The 19,700-nt window shown below is 26.0% G+C and overlaps 4 protein-coding genes across 4 annotated transcripts; all 4 read left to right on the forward strand.

Annotated features, from left to right (window-relative positions):
* Positions 1 to 710: 710 nt before the first annotated feature.
* DICPUDRAFT_86464 (uncharacterized protein) lies at positions 711 to 2,105 on the forward strand (the record flags this gene model as incomplete). Its single annotated transcript, XM_003284819.1, has 2 exons — positions 711 to 914; positions 990 to 2,105. 2 exons carry the CDS (start codon positions 711 to 713, stop codon positions 2,103 to 2,105), a joined length of 1,320 nt encoding a protein of 439 aa, XP_003284867.1.
* Positions 2,106 to 2,809: 704 nt separating this feature from the next.
* Positions 2,810 to 10,578, forward strand: DICPUDRAFT_28418 (uncharacterized protein; the record flags this gene model as incomplete). The annotated part of the gene is made up of 3 exons (XM_003284820.1): positions 2,810 to 3,452; positions 3,534 to 4,172; positions 4,253 to 10,578. 3 exons carry the CDS (start codon positions 2,810 to 2,812, stop codon positions 10,576 to 10,578), a joined length of 7,608 nt encoding a protein of 2,535 aa, XP_003284868.1.
* A 357-nt stretch (positions 10,579 to 10,935) lies between these two features.
* Positions 10,936 to 11,133, forward strand: DICPUDRAFT_28384 (uncharacterized protein; the record flags this gene model as incomplete). Its single annotated transcript, XM_003284821.1, has 1 exon — positions 10,936 to 11,133. A coding segment is annotated over one exon (198 nt), but the record flags the coding sequence as incomplete, so codon positions are not given.
* Positions 11,134 to 11,799: 666 nt separating this feature from the next.
* Positions 11,800 to 19,559, forward strand: DICPUDRAFT_75833 (uncharacterized protein; the record flags this gene model as incomplete). Its single annotated transcript, XM_003284822.1, has 3 exons — positions 11,800 to 12,442; positions 12,523 to 13,161; positions 13,237 to 19,559. 3 exons carry the CDS (start codon positions 11,800 to 11,802, stop codon positions 19,557 to 19,559), a joined length of 7,605 nt encoding a protein of 2,534 aa, XP_003284870.1.
* Positions 19,560 to 19,700: the final 141 nt, after the last annotated feature.

Genomic DNA, 19,700 nt, shown 5'->3' on the forward strand with positions numbered 1-19,700 from the left:
CGGAATCAAATACAGATATTTTTTTTTTCATAGAGGCATTCAAGATTAATATACACATACTCTAGAGAGAATAATAAAATTACCCCAAAATATAGTAAATAATAATAGTAAATAATAATAATAATAAAAAAATAAAATTATTATTTATAAAAAAAATAAAATAAATAAATAAAAATCAATTGATGAATTAATTTATAAATAAAATATTTATATTTAGAGAAAACAATATCTAATTTTGTAAGTTTTAAAATCATGGACACAAAACAAAATAAAATAAAACAAAACAAAACAAAATGAAAAAAAAAAAAAAAAAAAATCTTTTTGAAATTTTTTTTTTTAAAAAAACTCTTGAAAAATAATATAATTAATATAATAATGTAATAATGAATGCAAAAAAAGGATTTTATTTTATATTTTTTATTGCATTTATTATAGTTTCGATTGTGTTTTTAACAACATCAAAAATTTTTCAATATAGTAATAATATTAATAATACCAATAATAATATTAATAACATCATTTATAATTTAGATTTAAATAATGATCTTGGTATCAAAATTGAAAAGATAAACGCTCATAGTAAGGGAATAAAAGGAAAAACAAAACTACCAAGAGTCAAAGCAAATTATAATCCTTATAATAAAATAGATAGTGTGTATAAAGAAAATGAAAAAAAGAATATAGAAAGAGCCAAGGAAATCAAAGAGTCGATGAAATTTGCATGGGACTCTTATAAGAATGGGTCATGGGGTTATGACGAATGGGCGCCAGCTTATTTTATAGGGAAAAATTGGTTGGGCGCACTTGGTTTAACAATTATAGATTCATTAGATACATTACACATAATGGATATGAAGGATGAACTTTATGATGGCAGAGAATGGTTATCAAATTTAAAATATTCAAATACAACTGTAAGTAGTTACTATTTTTTAATTCAATAAAATTTGTTTTTAATAAATACTAATTAATTTTATTTTATGCTGTAGGGTCATGAAATTTCGGTATTTGAATTCAATATTAGGTATTTAGGTGGTTGCTTGGCAATGTATGATTTAACTGGTGATGTTGTTTATTTAGAAAAGGCAGTTGAGTTTGGTGATTTGTTAATGCTTGCATTTTCAGATAGTTTTCCGTTCCCATACGCTTTTTTAAATATTAAAACCAAATATGCAAGAAATAAAGGTGGTAACTGTCTAGTTTTGGCAATGTTTGGCACAATGTCACTCGAGTTTACACGTTTATCAGATCTAACTGGTGATTCAAAGTATAAAGATAGGGTCGACATCATTTTAGATTCGTTAGCAAAAATGAAAACTAAATATAATGGATTGTATCCATGTATGGTTTCAATGGATGCAACTGAGTTTTGTTATTCATCAATATCATTAGGTGCCAAAGGTGACTCATTTTACGAGTATCTTTTAAAAATGTGGATTTATACAGATGGTGAAGAAAAGTATTCGAGACTATTTGTAGCATCAGCAGATTCAATCATCAAGTATCTTTACAGAGTAACTAAAGCAGGTCATGGATTCATTGGAAAGATAAAAGATGATAGATTGGAAGAATTAAATGAACACTTAACATGTTTTGCTGGTGGTATGTTTGCATTGGCTTCAGTTACTAATATTACTGGTAATACCGAAAAGAATGAAATATATATGCAGGTTGCCAAAGAAATTACAAAAACATGTGTGCAAAGCTACTTCAAATCACCCACCGGTCTAGGTCCCGAAATTTTTAAATTTGATCCTGTTACTGGTGAAATTCTTTTAAACGATGTCAATCTATATATACTAAGACCAGAAACCATAGAATCATTGTTCATACTCTATCGACTTACAGGTGACATTATCTATCAAGAATGGGGCTGGAAAATATATAAAAGTATAGAATTACACTGCAGAGTGCCAAATGGATACATTGGTTTAAAAAACATTATTACTGGCTTCAAAGGTACAACCCAACAAAGCTACTTTATGTCCGAAACTTTAAAATATCTCTATTTGCTCTTTGTAGACTCGAGTATAATTCCTTTAGATAAATATGTATTCAATACAGAGGCACATCCAATAAAGATAAAATACAACAACTCAAATTAAAAACACAATAAAATAAACTATTTTAACATGTTATTAATAAAAATAAATATATTTTATAAAATTTTTCGAAAATTAATTTATAAATTTATATTGCTTTTAGTAATGAAAAAAAGGATTTATATATATAATTTTGAATTTATGGCACCTAAAATTTTTTTTTAATAAAGGACCAATTTTTTTAATTTTTATTTTTAATTTTTTTAATTTTCAAATCTGTATTCTATACTTGCAAAGGTGTATATTTTTTTTAGGTAATACTCAAGGTTCAATAATCAACTATTTCTTAAAAAAATTAATATTAATTAAAAAAATAAATTTAAAACCTTTTTAATTTCTATTACACACACAAATGTGATTTTTTTATAAAATTAATAAAAAAAAAATAATAAATCTAAAAATATAAAAGAGATTATAACTAAAGTTTGTAGTCAATTTGAAAGATACTTCAGTTTTACATACATAATAAAAGAGTATTGATGAGTAATTAATAATAAATTTTTTTCCCTTTGATTAATAAAAATATTAGGTATGCATAAAAATGATTTATAATAAATGATAATTAATAATAATGATATTAACTTTACCTTATAATTAATACTAATTTAGATATGAATTATTTTATTCACATAGGTTATGAAAATATAAAATGAAAAAAAAAAAAAACAACCTATCATTTTTCTTTATTTGTTTTAAAAGTTATAGAAATGCATTCAAAAAATAATTTATTAGTGGATAAATGCAATGTTGCAGTTATAGGTATAGGTTTCAGAGCGCCAAGTGGTAATTTGTCAAATTCAATTTCAAATACAAATCAACTATGGGATAGCTTGTTAAATGGTTTCAATGGTATTGTAGAAACATCTGAAAGATGGTCTGATAACTATAGTGTCAGTGGTGATATCGTTTGCAAATATGCTGGTCTTATTCCACTTGAAGAATGGAAGTCTTTTGATCCAATTTTCTTTGGAATCAATCCAAGTGATGAACATGTCAATACAATCGATCCACAACAAAGATTACTGTTAAAGTGTACATGGGAAGCATTAGAAGATAGCGGTATTGATCCATTGACATTAAGAGGTTCAAATACAAGTACATTTATTGGTTCATCAACTGTCGACTACGATAATGTCAATAAATCACCATTTGAAACTCAAAATAATATTTTTGGAGCAACATCACATTCGCAAGCAAATAGAGTATCATACTGCTTTGATTTTCGTGGTGAATCACTCACCATCGATACTGCATGCAGTTCATCATTAAATGCAATTAATCTTGGTTACAAATCTATTAAATATGGTCAATCTGATGTATCTATTGTAGGTGGTGTTAACTTGATACTTGGTATGTTTATCATTTTTAATAAAAGGTTTTTATAAAGAATTATTAAATTAAACTAATATTTTTATTTGTTTTAAATATTAGACCCAAATATATCAAAATCATTTTCTCATTTATCAATGTTAAGTCCAACTGGAAAGTGCCACACATTCTCATCGGATGCAGATGGATATGTACGTTCTGAATGTGTCGGTGTTATAGTATTGAAGAATTTAGAACAAGCAATTAAAGATGGTAACAACATTTATTGTGTTATCAATGGATCAAGTTCAAATGTAGATGGTAACTATGATAAATCAAACTTTTATTCACCATCAAAATCATCACAATATGAAAATATTAAATCTGCAATCGAATCTACTAATGGTCAAATCAGTGCATCAGATATTGACTATTTTGAATGTCACGGTACTGGTACACTATCTGGAGATCCAATAGAGCTAGAAGGTATTTCAAGAGTATTCAAAGATACAAACAAACAAGTTTTAATCGGGTCTATTAAATCAAATATTGGTCATGGTGAAGCATCATCAGGTATAATGTCATTAATCAAATGTTGTGTAATGTATAAAAACCAATCATTTGTTCAAAATATCAACTTTAAATCACCAAACCCAGCTATCAAATTCGATGAATGGTGTCTAAAAGTTGTTACTGAACCAACACCTTTTAATAACAATAACAAAAATACTATTATGGCAATTAATAACTTTGGTATAACTGGTAAGTATTTTTTAATTTATTAAAATATAAAAAAAAGAATTAATATATTAATATTTTAAAATTTAAAAAAAAAATAACAGGATCAAATTGTTGTATTATTTTATCAGAATACTATCGAGATATTTTTCAAAATGATAATAGTTATAAAAAAAAGTATTTAATACCATTCTCATCAAACTCATCAACATCACTTGACAAATACAAACAAATTATTATGGATCAATCAAACACATTAAATTTTAATGAATTTGTAAATAATCAAATCCAATATAAATCAACATCACTCGTTCAAAGATCAGTTATTATTGCAAGTAATTGGGAGGAGTTTAAAGATTCAAAAAATGAAATCAAAACATCCAATACAAACACAGTTTCAAACATTACAGTTAATAACAACACTCCATTTACAATATTTGTATTTTGCGGTCAAGGATCACAATATAATAGAATGGCATTAGAACTATATGAAAATGAAGCAATATTCAAACAATGGGTAGACAAATTCGACAGTGAATTATTCAAATACTATGGGTACTCTGTTTTACAAAAACTAAGATCAATCGATGATAATGATATGAAATCAGTACATGTACATACTATTGCGCAACCATCAAATATTATGATTCAAGTATCATTATTCGAACTTTATAAATACTGGGGTATCAAAGCAGATTTAATCGTTGGTCATTCTCTTGGTGAAATATCAGCATCATATTGCTCTGGTATGATTGACTTTGAAACATTATGTTATTTAGTATACCACAGATCCATTGCTCAAAATAAAACAACTGGTACTGGTAGAATGCTATCTGTAAATATAAGTGCCGAAGAATATATATCAAATTATTCATCAAAATATCCAACAGTCAATATTGCATGCTACAACTCCCAATCATCAATTGTAGTATCTGGTCAAGAACATTTAATAAGTGAAATTGTAACTGATTTAAAATCAAAAAATATATTTTGTGTAATGTTAGGAACATTATCATCACTCCATACATCAAGCCAAATAGTTATTAAAGATGAAATATATTCAATGAACATTAAATCAAAACAATCAACAACTCCAATATTTTCAACAGTTACAACCAACCTATTTAACCACGAAACAACACCATTCAATTCAGAATATGTATTTGAAAATGTTTTACAACCAGTAAGATTCACTCAAACTATTTCAAACATATATAAATATATTGAAGAAAATGAACTTGGAAATGAAGTCACATTTATCGAAATTGCACCACATTCAACATTATTATTCCATTTAAATCAAATGAAATCAACACAATCATCATATTTTAAAAATGGAGAAAAAATAACAATTCATTCACCACTTCACAAAAAAAAAAATGATTACAATGAATTTTTAAACACAATTTCAAAACTTTATGTCAACCACTCATTTAATATTAATTTCAAATCACAATTGAATCAAAAACACAACAGTTATATTCATAAAGCATTATACAAACTTCCATTATATCAATGGGATGATAAAATGTATTTCAAACAAAATTCAGCATATGAAAAGATCAAAAAAGAAGGACCTTCAATTCAACATCATGGTGTTTCAAATGATTTATCAATTAAACTTTATCAAACATATATAGACACTAAAAAACAACCATTCCAATGGCTAAAAGGACATCAAGTAAAAAGCAAATACTACTTCCCAGGGTGTGGATACATCATTAATTTATTCAACATATATCCAAATCAAGATATTACAATCAACTCAATCGAATTTAAAACACCATTAGTTTTACAAGATGATGTTAATCAATGTCTACAAACAACAGTTAATACACTTTCAAAAAATGAATACAATGTCAAATCACACTTTAAAGATACAAATACAAATCAATGGGTATTATGTTCCACTGGTAACTTTAGTTTATTCAAACATGGTAACGAAATAAACCGAATCAATATTGACGAAATAAGAAATAAATGTAACTTTACCAAACTATCAAAATCAGAGCTTTATGAATCAATTAAAATCAAAACCGGATTAACATACAAAGGTTTATTCCAAGGTGTCAAAGAATGTTATATTGGCGATAACTGCTCTCTATCGATTGTATCATTAAATGAAATTCAAAATCAAAATGAATTCAATCATTTACTCAACAACGATACAATGAAATCATTCATTAATACTGCAATATTAGATACATGTTTACATGGAATGCTAAGTTTTATCAAACATCAATGCCAAATTGTATTGGATAAAATCGAAGGATTAAAATATTATTCATCAAACATACCATCACCAACTGATCAACAACACTCTGAAATATATGTATATTCTGAAATGAAATCAAGAATCAATTTATACTCATACTCTGGATCCATTCAAATAATGTTAAATGATGGCACATTATTAATTGAAATTACAAATGTTATTTGTACATCACTTACACCAATCATTGATAATACCTTAATTACACCACCACCATCCAATGAAATCTATCTACCAATTCAACAATCAAAAGACTCTATCATTAATAGACCACAATCATTCAAACACTTGTGTCAATTAGAAGAATTGGGCTTTGATGAAGTTTATCAACAAACAGTATCGAATGAACATTTGTTATCATTATTTTATTATCAAATTAATCAAAGACGTCCATCTATCAACAGAGAAATATTATCAAAAATGGATTATAATCAATTCGACCAAATCTACTATAACGATGAGGTAAATGAAAATTTATTTATCTTTATTTTCGATATTTTAAAAAAATATAATAGCTTGGGTATTAATAAACAACTAAATGAATTCCCTAATGACAATAGTGATAAAAGTATTATGCTTTTAGAAAAAACAACCACAGTTATGTCAAAACTTATATTCCCATTAGAAGATGACGATCCAAACATTGACACTCCTCAAACATTATTTGAAGATGGATTATTGGATCACTTTTACCAAAATCTAAATTTTGTAAGACCAATTAACAATTTTCTAAGTGAAGTTGTTTCAGAATCAATTAAACCAATTATTAATGAACCAATAGTATTCAGAATCATAGAATTTGGAGGTGGTGTGGGTTCGTTATCAATTTTAATATTAGATAAAATCAACAAACTTTTAAATGATAATCCAACATCAAATATCGATATAGAATACACATGGAGCGATATTTCAGCATCATTTTTTTCAGACGTTAAAGAAAAACTTTCAAACATCAAAGGTGTAAATATAATATATCGTACTCTAGATTTAGACAAACCATTAAAAGATCAAGATTTAAAAGAATCCTATTACGATATGGTTGTAATGTCAAATGTATTACATGTCGTAAAACAACTTAGATTTAGTTTAAATGAAATCCAAAATATTTTAATACCAAATGGTCAAGTTGTTATTGTAGAACCACCATACAAATCATTATATCTAGACTCCATATTCGGTGTATTCCCCCAATGGTGGCCATCACCAGAAGATATTGACATCAGAAAAGATAGAAGCTGTATCAAACAAGAAAGTTGGTACAAATTACTAAATGATTGCAACTATAAAGATACCACAATATCTGGAAATCTTAATTCATTCTTTTTAATTCAAACAAGAAAACAAAACATAAATGAAATGGTATTATCAAATATTGAATCAATGAAACAATTAACATCACCGGACAGTATAATATTATTTGGAAATAGTAGATATTGCACACAAATCAACGAATCATTCAAATCAAATAAATTATTAAGTTCAAAAATAATACAAATCGATAACTTTAGTGAACTTAACGACTGGATTATTAAATCAATCGACTCCATTAGAAAAAGTAAAACATTAATAATCTTTATGAAAGCAATTGATCCATTAGATATCAATAATTTTAAAGAAATAACATTCGAATACATTCAAATTAATCAAATGTTACTTCATTTTGAAATTGAAAACTTTTTTAAACACGTTTTAATATTATTAAATTCAACATCAAACAACTATTTATCATCATCAATCAATGGAACAGCAAGATATTTCGCAGAATTCCCCCAATTAGATCTATATACACTAGATTTCGATAATATTTCAATTCAAAATGAAAATATACTATCACTTATTGATATTTTAATAAATCCAACCACAAATATTCAAAGGGAATTCACAATCAAAAACAATACAGTTTATTATGAAAGATACAAAAAACAAACAAAAATTAAACAATCATTTACATCAAACTCTTTTGAAACAAATAAAGATAATTTAATGATTCAACTTGATCCAAATTTAGAATATAAATTAAAAACTAAAAAACAAGAATTAAAACCAAATGAAATTGAAGTTCAAATAAAAGGTACCGGAATCAACTATAAAGACTATTTAATGTATATTGGTCAAATATCAAATAATGTTGATCTCAAATATGGCAAAAAAGAAGAAGTTGAAAATGGAATATATCAAATGCCAAATATTGGAAATGATTTTAGCGGTATTATTACTCGATGTGGTAGTGATGTGAAGAAATTTAAAATTGGAGATGAAGTATTTGGGGCTGCTTCAAAAACCAGTGGATCACATATTATAATGGACTATAACTTTGTTTATTACAAACCATCAAATGTCTCATTTATACAAGCAGCATCCATTCCATCAGTTTATGTTACCACATTACACAGTATTTTCTATATCGGTAATTTACAAACAAATCAAACAATTTTAATTCACTCAGCAGCAGGTGGTGTTGGTCTATCATCATTAGAACTATTAAAGTGTAAACAACACAAAGGTTATATATTTTTAACAGTCGGTTCAAAAGATAAAGAAGAATACTTGATCAATAAATATGGCTCATTCATTACTGGTATCTATTCATCAAGAAATAAAAACTATGTTCATCAAATTAAAGACAAATTAAAACAATTACAATGTGACCAAGATCATCAAGGTGTAGATTTAATATTAAACACACTTTCATCAGAATATATGGATTCAAATTTCCAATGTTTAAATACTTGTGGTAGAATTGTCGATCTATCAATTACACATTTAACACCAAATGATTATATGACAAACAATCACTTTAAATACAACTATGGATATAATAATGTAGAACTTGTTGAATTTTCAGGATCATTATTTAAAAGTTTATTAAAAAAAGTTGCCAAAATGTTTAATTCAAATAAATTAGAACTAATTCCAATCATTGAATATTCAAATGGTCAGTTTAAAGATGCAATCGAATATATTAATCAAAGACAACATATTGGTAAAATCGTTGTAAATCATGATATAGATATGTTATCAAAAGTATTTAATGAACAAAAACAAAGCAATTCAATTATTATGAAGAATAATTATGATATTTCAAGATTAGATATTGGTAAAAATATATTAGTAACAGGTCAAACAGGTATTATATTAGAAATTATGAAATGGCTTGTTAAATATTCAAACAAATCAATCGATAATATTATAATTCTATCAAAATCACCATTAAAATGGGAATTAGAACTATTAATCAATCAAACTAAACATCAAAAAGACAATACAATTAATTTCCACTTTAATCAAATCGATATCGAAGATAGTAATAAAGTTCACAATGTATTAAACAATCTAGAATCAAACTTCTTTAACATTACAAATATCGATACAGTAATACACTTTGCATTTGTAAATGATATTTGTGATGTTAAAGAAGTCGATTTGAATCGTTTAAATATCGCACATGGTGCAAAAACAATTGGAGCAATCAATTTACACAATGAATCAATTCAACGTTCATGGAAATTAAAACAATTTATAGTGGCATCATCTGCATCATCAATTGTTGGTTCACATAGACAATGTTGTTATGTTAGTGCTTGTAATACAATTGACTCATTATCAAAATATAGAAAATCAATTGGACTACCTTCACTATCAATAAATTTAGGTGCAATATCATCAACTGGATTTGTTTCAAGAAATGATGCAATCGAAACAATGTTCCATAGTTCTGTTTTAAAATTAATCTCACCACAACTAATTTTAAGTTCACTTGACCTCTTCATTCAAGATAAAAACAATCATTCAAACTATTGTTTATCTGATTTTGGTTATGAAAACATGGTATCTTTAAAATCAAATTCCAATCTTATTAAATTTGATTATCAAACCAATATTATTAAAATAAACAACAAATCAAAAGATAATAATAATAGTAAAGAAAATATTAAATCTCAATTTTTAAATAAAATATCAGGACTACTTTCAATTGAAGAATCAAAAATCAACATGGAATTCCAATTGAACCAGTATGGTCTCGATAGTTTAGTTATTGTTTTATTAAAGAATTGGGTGGATAGTCAGTTTGGTACAAATTTAATTTCCATTCAACAATTACAAAACAATATAATATCCAAATCAATAGATATTATCATCAAAGGTTATGGTAAATAATAATTTTATCAAAAATATTTAAATAAAATAATTTTATATTTATATTTAAAGTGTTTTTTCATGCTAATTGTTTGCGGATGGTTTGATAAGGATTGTTGTATTCTGCATTTAAATAACGTTTATTTCCCATAGTGTTGTAAGTCATGATATATCCAGTTATGACCAGTTTAAATTTAAATCATATGTTACAACCCTTGAGTGGTGTGGTGATCCACTACCTGATAAAAATGAATTTTCACCATTTTTGACAAATTTATATTTATTCAGTTTTTTTAAAATATTGACTCAAATTTACCAAATACAATTACTACACTCACATTCGGTGATGATTTTAACCAAGTAGTTCTACCCGGCACATGCAGAGTGCCAAATGGATACATTGGTTTAAAAAACATTATTACTGGTTTCAGAAATACAACCCAACAAAGCTACTATATGTCCGAAACTTTAAAATATCTTTATTTGCTCTTTGTAGACTCGAGTGTAATCCCTTTAGATAAATATGTATTCAATACAGAAGCACATCCAATAAAGAAAAAATACAACTCAAATTAAAAACAAAATAAAACAAACCATTTCAGCTTGTGAAATATGAAAATAAATATATTTTATAATTTATTTCGATATTAATTTAAAAATTTCCTTTAATTATGATCTTAACTTAAATACAACAATTACAAAACAATAAAATATCAAAATCAATAGATTATTATAAAAGGAAAATAATTTTAAAAATGCATAAAAATGAATAATTTTTTATAAAAAAAATATTCCTAATAATAAATCTAAAAATATAAAAGATTAATTATGTAAATTTTTTATTAATTAAAGATTAAATTCAGTTTTGCAAGTATAATAAAAGAGTTATAAAAATTTTTTTTTATCTATGAAAAATCTTTTACTGGGGTGAAAATTTTTTTTTAAATTTTTTTTCCTCACAAGATATCTATTTTTTTAATTTTTTTTTTTTATTTTTAAATTTTTAAAATTGATCTTTTTAAAAAAAGAAAAGACAGATATGGGGTATCCATAATTGATTTATAAAAAACAATTAATATCATTATTATTAATTAATAATTAATAATAATGATATTAACTTAACCTTAAAATTAACCATTATAAAAATGAATTGTTTTATTTATTACCAGAAAAGAAAAAAGAAAAATTAAAAAAAAAAAAAAATACTTTCAATTTTCTTTATTTGTTTTTAAAGTTATAGAAATGCACTCAAAAAATAATTTATTAGCGAATAAGTCCAATGTTGCAGTTTTAGGTATAGGTTTTAGAGCACCAAGTGGTAGTTTGACAAAATCGATTTCAAATACAAATCAATTATGGGAGAACTTGGTAAATGGTTTCGATGGTATCGTAGAAACATCTGAAAGATGGTCTGATAACTATAGTGTCAGTGGTGATATCGTTTGCAAATATGCTGGTCTTATTCCACTTGAAGAATGGAAGTCATTTGATCCAATTTTCTTTGGAATCAATCCAAGTGATGAACATGTCAATACAATCGATCCACAACAAAGATTACTATTAAAGTGTACATGGGAAGCATTAGAAGATAGCGGTATTGATCCATTGACATTAAGAGGTTCAAATACAAGTACATTTATTGGTTCATCAACTGTCGACTACGATAATGTCAATAAATCACCATTTGAAACTCAAAATAATATTTTTGGAGCAACATCACATTCGCAAGCAAATAGAGTATCATATTGCTTTGATTTTCGTGGTGAATCACTCACCATCGATACTGCATGTAGTTCATCATTAAATGCTATTAATCTTGGTTACAAATCTATCAAATACGGCCAATCTGATGTATCTATTGTAGGTGGTGTTAACTTGATACTTGGTATGTATATAATTTTTAATAAAGAGTTTTTATAAAGAATTATTAAATTAAACTAATATTTTTATTTGTTTTAATATTAGACCCAAATATATCAAAATCATTTTCTCATTTATCAATGTTAAGTCCAACTGGAAAGTGTCACACATTCTCATCAGATGCAGATGGATATGTACGTTCTGAATGTGTCGGTGTTATAGTATTGAAGAATTTAGAACAAGCAATTAAAGATGGTAACAACATTTATTGTGTTATCAATGGATCAAGTTCAAATGTAGATGGTAACTATGATAAATCAAACTTTTATTCACCATCAAAATCATCACAATATGAAAATATTAAATCTGCAATCGAATCTACTAATGGTCAAATCAGTGCATCAGATATTGACTATTTTGAATGTCACGGTACTGGTACATTAGCTGGAGATCCAATAGAACTAGAAGGTATTTCAAAAGTCTTTAAAGATATTGACAAACAAGTTTTAATCGGGTCTATTAAATCAAATATTGGTCATGGTGAAGCATCATCAGGTATAATGTCATTAATCAAATGTTGTGTAATGTATAAAAATCAATCATTTGTTCAAAATATCAACTTTAAATCACCAAATCCAGCTATCAAATTCGATGAGTGGCATCTAAAAGTTGTAACTGAACCAATACCATTCAACCACAATAACAAAAATACTGTTATGGCAATTAATAACTTTGGTATAACGGGTAAGTATTTTATATTAAAAATTTTATAAAAAAAAAAAGTATTCTAAAAATTTTTTATTTTAAAAATAATTACAGGATCAAATTGTTGTATTATTTTATCAGAATACTATCGAGATATAATTCAAAATGTAAATAATATTAACAAAAAGTATTTAATACCGTTCTCATCAAACTCATCAACATCACTTGATAAATACAAACAAATTATTATGGAACAACCAGACACTTTAAATTTTAATGAATTTGTAAATAACCAAATCCAATATAAATCAACATCACTTGTTCAAAGATCAGTTATTATTGCAGGTAATTGGGAGGAGTTTAAAGATTCAAAAAATGAAATCAAAACATCCAATACAAACACAGTTTCAAACATTTCAGTTAATAACAACACTCCATTTACAGTATTTGTATTTTGCGGTCAAGGATCCCAATATAATAGAATGGCATTAGAACTATATGAAAATGAAGCAATATTCAAACAATGGGTAGACAAATTCGACAGTGAATTATTCAAATACTATGGGTACTCTGTTTTACAAAAACTAAGATCAATCGATGATAATGATATGAAATCAGTACATGATCATACTATTGCACAACCATCAAATATTATGATTCAAGTATCATTATTCGAACTTTATAAATACTGGGGTATCAAAGCAGATTTAATCGTTGGTCATTCTCTTGGTGAAATATCAGCATCATATTGCTCTGGTATGATTGACTTTGAAACATTATGTTATTTAGTATACCACAGATCCATTGCTCAAAATAAAACAACTGGTACTGGTAGAATGTTATCTGTAAACATAAGTGCTGAAGAATATATATCAAACTATTCATCAAAATATCCAACAGTCAATATTGCATGCTACAACTCCCAATCATCAATTGTATTATCTGGTCAAGAACATTTAATAAATGAAATTGTAACTGATTTAAAATCAAAAAATATATTTTGTGTAATGCTAGGAACATTATCATCACTCCATACATCAAGCCAATTAGTTATTAAAGATGAAATATGTTCAATGAACATTAAATCAAAACAATCAACAACACCAATAGTTTCAACAGTCACAACCAACCTATTTAACCACGAAACAACACCATTCAATTCAGAATATGTATTTGAAAATGTTTTACAACCAGTAAGATTCACTCAAACCATTTCAAACATATATAAATATATTGAAGAAAATGAACTTGGAAATGAAGTCACATTTATCGAAATTGCACCACATTCAACATTATTATTCCATTTAAATCAAATGAAATCAACACAATCATCATATTTTAAAAATGGAGAAAAAATAACTATTCACTCACCACTTCACAAAAAGAAAAATGATTACAATGAATTTTTAAACACAATTTCAAAACTTTATGTAAACAACTCATTTAATATTAATTTCAAATCACAGTTAAATCAACAAAATCACAAAAATTTTATTCATAAAGCATTATACAAACTTCCATTATATCAATGGGATGATAAAATGTATTTCAAACAAGATTTAGCATATGAAAAGATCAAAAAAGAAGGACCTGCAATTCAACATCATGGTGTTTCAAATGATTTATCAATTAAACTTTATCAAACATATATAGACACTAAAAAACAACCATTCCAATGGCTAAAAGGACATCAAGTAAAAGGAAAATACTACTTCCCAGGGTGTGGATACATCATTAATTTATTCAACATCTATCCAAATCAAGATATTACAATCAACTCAATCGAATTTAAAACACCATTAGTTTTACAAGATGATGTTAATCAATGTCTACAAACAACAATTAATACACTTTCAAAAAATGAATACAATGTCAAATCACACTTTAAAGATACAACAACAAATCAATGGGTATTATGCTCCACTGGTAATTTTAGTTTATTCAAACATGGTAACGAAATAAATCGAATCAAAATTGACGAAATAAGAAATAGTTGTAACTTTACCAAACTATCAAAATCAGAGCTTTATGAATCAATTAAAATCAAAACCGGATTAACATACAAAGGTTTATTCCAAGGTGTCAAAGAATGCTATATTGGCGATAACTGCTCTCTATCGATTGTATCATTAAATGAAATTCAAAATCAAAATGAATTCAATCATTTACTCAACAACGATACAATGAAATCATTCATTAATACTGCAATATTAGATACATGTTTACATGGAATGCTAAGTTTTATCAAACATCAATGCCAAATTGTATTGGATAAAGTCGAAGGATTAAAATATTATTCATCAAACATACCATCACCAAATGATCAACAACACTCTGAAATATATGTATATTCTGAAATGAAATCAAGAATCAATTTATACTCATACTCTGGATCCATTCAAATAATGTTAAATGATGGCACATTATTAATTGAAATTACAAATGTTGTTTGTACATCACTTACACCAATCATTGATAATACCTTAATTACACCACCACCATCCAATGAAATCTATCTACCAATTCAACAATCAAAAGACTCTATAATCAAAAAACCGCAATCATTCAAACACTTGTGTCAATTAGAAGAATTGGGCTTTGATGAAGCTTATCAACAAACAGTATCAATTGAACATTTGTTATCATTATTTTACTATCAAATTAATCAAAGACGTCCAACTATCAACAAAGAAACATTATCAACAATAGACTACAACCAATTCATACAAATCTCCCACAACGCTCAGGTAAATGAAAATTTATTTATCTTTATTTTTGAAATTTTAAAAAAATATAATAATTTGGGAATCAATAAACAAATGCATGAATTCCCTGGTGGCAAAAGTGATAAAAGTGTTAAACTAATAGAAAAAACAACCACAGTTATGTCAAAGCTAATATTCCCATTAGAAGATGACGATCCCAACATTGACACTCCTCAATCATTATATGAAGGTGGATTATTAGATCACTTTTATCAAAGGTCAAATTTTGTAAGACCAGTAAACAATTTATTAAGTGAAATTGTTTCGGAATCAATCAAACCAATTATTAATGAACCAATAGTATTCAGAATCATAGAATTTGGAGGTGGTGTGGGTTCGTTATCAGTTTTAATATTAGAAAAAATCAACAAACTTTTAAATGATAATCCAACATCAAATATCGATATAGAATACACATGGAGCGATATTTCAGCATCATTTTTTTCAGACGTTAAAGAAAAACTTTCAAACATCAAAGGTGTAAATTTAATCTATCGTACTCTAGATTTAGACAAATCATTAAAAGATCAAGATTTAAAAGCATCTTATTACGATATGGTTGTAATGTCAAATGTATTACATGTCGTAAAACATCTTAAAATTATTTTAAATGAGATCCATAATATTTTAACACCCAATGGTCAAATTATTTTTGTAGAACCACCATACAAATCATTATACCTAGATTCTATATTTGGTGTATTCCCACAATGGTGGCCATCACCAGAAGATATTGACATCAGAAAAGATAGAAGCTGTATGAAACAAGAAAGTTGGTACAAATTACTAAATGATTGCAACTATAAAGATACCACAGTATCTGGAAATCCAAATGCAATATTTTTAATTCAAACAAGAAAACAAAACATAAATGAAATGGTATTATCAAATATTGAAACAATGAAACAATTAACATCACATGATAATATTATATTATTTGGAAATAGTAGATATTGCACACAAATCAACGAATCATTCAAATCAAATAAATTATTAAGTTCAAAAATAATACAAATCGACAACTTTTATGATCTTAACAACTGGACTGTTAAATCAATAGACTCCATTAGACAAAGTAAAACATTAATAATCTTTATGAAAGCAATTGATCCATTATATATCAATAATTTTAAAGAAATAACATTCGAATACATTCAAATTAATCAAATGTTACTTCAGTTTGAAATTGAAAGCTTTTTTAAACATGTTTTAATATTATTAAACTCGACATCAAACAACTATTTATCGTCATCAATCAATGGAGCAGCAAAATATTTGGCAGAATTCCCACAATTAGATTTATATTCATTAGATTTCGATAATACATCAATTCAAAATGAAAATATACTATCACTTATTGATATTTTAATAAATCCAACCACAAATATTCAAAGGGAATTCACAATCAAAAACAATACAGTTTATTATGAAAGATACAAAAAACAAACAAAAATTAAACAATCATTTACATCAAACTCTTTTGAAACAAATAAAGATAATTTAATGATTCAACTTGATCCAAATTTAGAATATAAATTAAAAACTAAAAAACAAGAATTAAAACCAAATGAAATTGAAGTTCAAATAAAAGGTACTGGTATCAACTATAAAGATTATTTAATGTATATTGGTCAAATATCAAATAATGTTGATCTCAAATATGGCAAAGAAGAAGAAGTTGAAAATGGAATAAATCAAATGCCAAATATTGGAAATGATTTTAGCGGTATTATTACTCGATGTGGTAGTGATGTAAAGAAATTTAAAATTGGAGATGAAGTGCTTGGGGTTGCAACAAAAACCAGTGGATCACATATTATAATGGACTATAACTTTGTTTATTACAAACCATCAAATGTCTCATTTATACAAGCAGCATCCATTCCAACAATTTATGTTACCACATTACACAGTATATACTATATCGGTAATTTACAAACAAATCAAACAATTTTAATTCATTCAGCAGCAGGTGGTGTTGGTCTATCAGCATTAGAGCTATTAAAGTGTAAACAACACAAAGGTTATATATTTTTAACAGTCGGTTCAAAGGACAAAGAAGAATACTTGATCAATAAATATGGATCATTTATTACTGGTATCTATTCATCAAGAAATAAAAACTATGTTCATCAAATTAAAAACAAATTAAAACAATTAGAATGTGACCAAGATCATCAAGGTGTAGATTTAATAATTAATACATTATCATCAGAATATATGGATTCAAATTTCCAATGTTTAAATACTTGTGGTAGAATTGTCGATCTTTCCATTACACATTTAACACCAAATGATTATATGACAAACAATCACTTTAAATACAACTATGGATATAATAATGTAGAACTTGTTGAATTTTCAGGACCATTGTTTAAAAGTATATTAAAAAAAGTAGTTAAACTGTTTAATTCAAATAAATTAGAATTAATTCCAATCATTGAATATTCAAATGGTCAGTTTAAAGATGCAATCGAATATATTAATCAAAGACAACATATTGGTAAAATCGTTGTAAATCATGATATAGATATGTTATCAAAAGTATTTAATGAACAAAAACAAAGTGATCAAATCATTATGAAAAGCAGCTATGATACATCAAGATTAGATATCGGTAAAAACATATTAGTAACAGGTCAAACAGGTATTATATTAGAAATTATGAAATGGCTTGTTAAATATTCAAACAAATCAATCGATAATATTATAATTTTATCAAAATCACCATTAAAATGGGAATTAGAACTATTAATCAATCAAACTAAACATCAAAAAGATAATACAATTAATTTCCACTTTAATCAAATCGATATCGAAGATAGTAATAAAGTTCACAATGTATTAAACAATCTAGAATCAAACTCAAACATTACAAATATCGATACAGTAATACACTTTGCATTTGTAAATGAGATTGGTGATATTCAAGATGTCGATTTGAATCGTTTAAATATCGCACATGGTGCAAAAACAATTGGAGCAATCAATTTACACAATGAATCAATTCAACGTTCATGGAAATTAAAACAATTTATTATGGCATCATCTGCTGCTTCAGTTACTGGTTCACATAGACAATGTTGTTATGTTAGTGCTTGCAATACAATTGACTCATTATCAAAATATAGAAAATCAATTGGACTACCTTCACTATCAATAAATTTAGGTGCAATATCATCAACTGGATTTGTCTCAAGAAATGATGCAATCGAAACAATGTTTGAAAGTTTTTTTTTAAAACTAATTTCACCACAACTAATTTTAAGTTCACTTGACCTCTTCATTCAAGATAAAAACAATCATTCAAACTTCTGTTTATCTGATTTTAATTATGAAAACATGGTATCTTTAAAATCAAATTCCAATCTTATTAAATTTGACTATCAAACCAATATTATTAAAATAATCAACAAATCAAATAATAGCAACAGAAATGAAAATATTAAATCTCAATTTTTAAATAAAATATCGGAACTACTTTCAATTGAAGAATCAAAAATCAACATGGAATTCCAATTGAATCAGTATGGTCTCGATAGTTTAGTTATTGTTTTATTAAAGAATTGGGTGGATAGTCAGTTTGGTACAAATTTAATTTCCATTCAACAATTACAAAACAATATAATATCCAAATCAATAGATATTATCATCAAAGGTTTTGGTAAATAATAATTAAATATTTAAATAAAATAAAATGTGTAATTTAATAATTATAATACATTTTATATTCAAATTAATGTTTATTAGTATTTAGTTTGTTTAATAAATTTATTTAAAGGGTTTTTTGTTGCTAATTATTTTTTATAGTCT

The sequence above is a fragment of the Dictyostelium purpureum genome (assembly GCF_000190715.1).
Source record: "Dictyostelium purpureum unplaced genomic scaffold DICPUscaffold_33, whole genome shotgun sequence".
NCBI lineage: Eukaryota > Evosea > Eumycetozoa > Dictyosteliales > Dictyosteliaceae > Dictyostelium > Dictyostelium purpureum.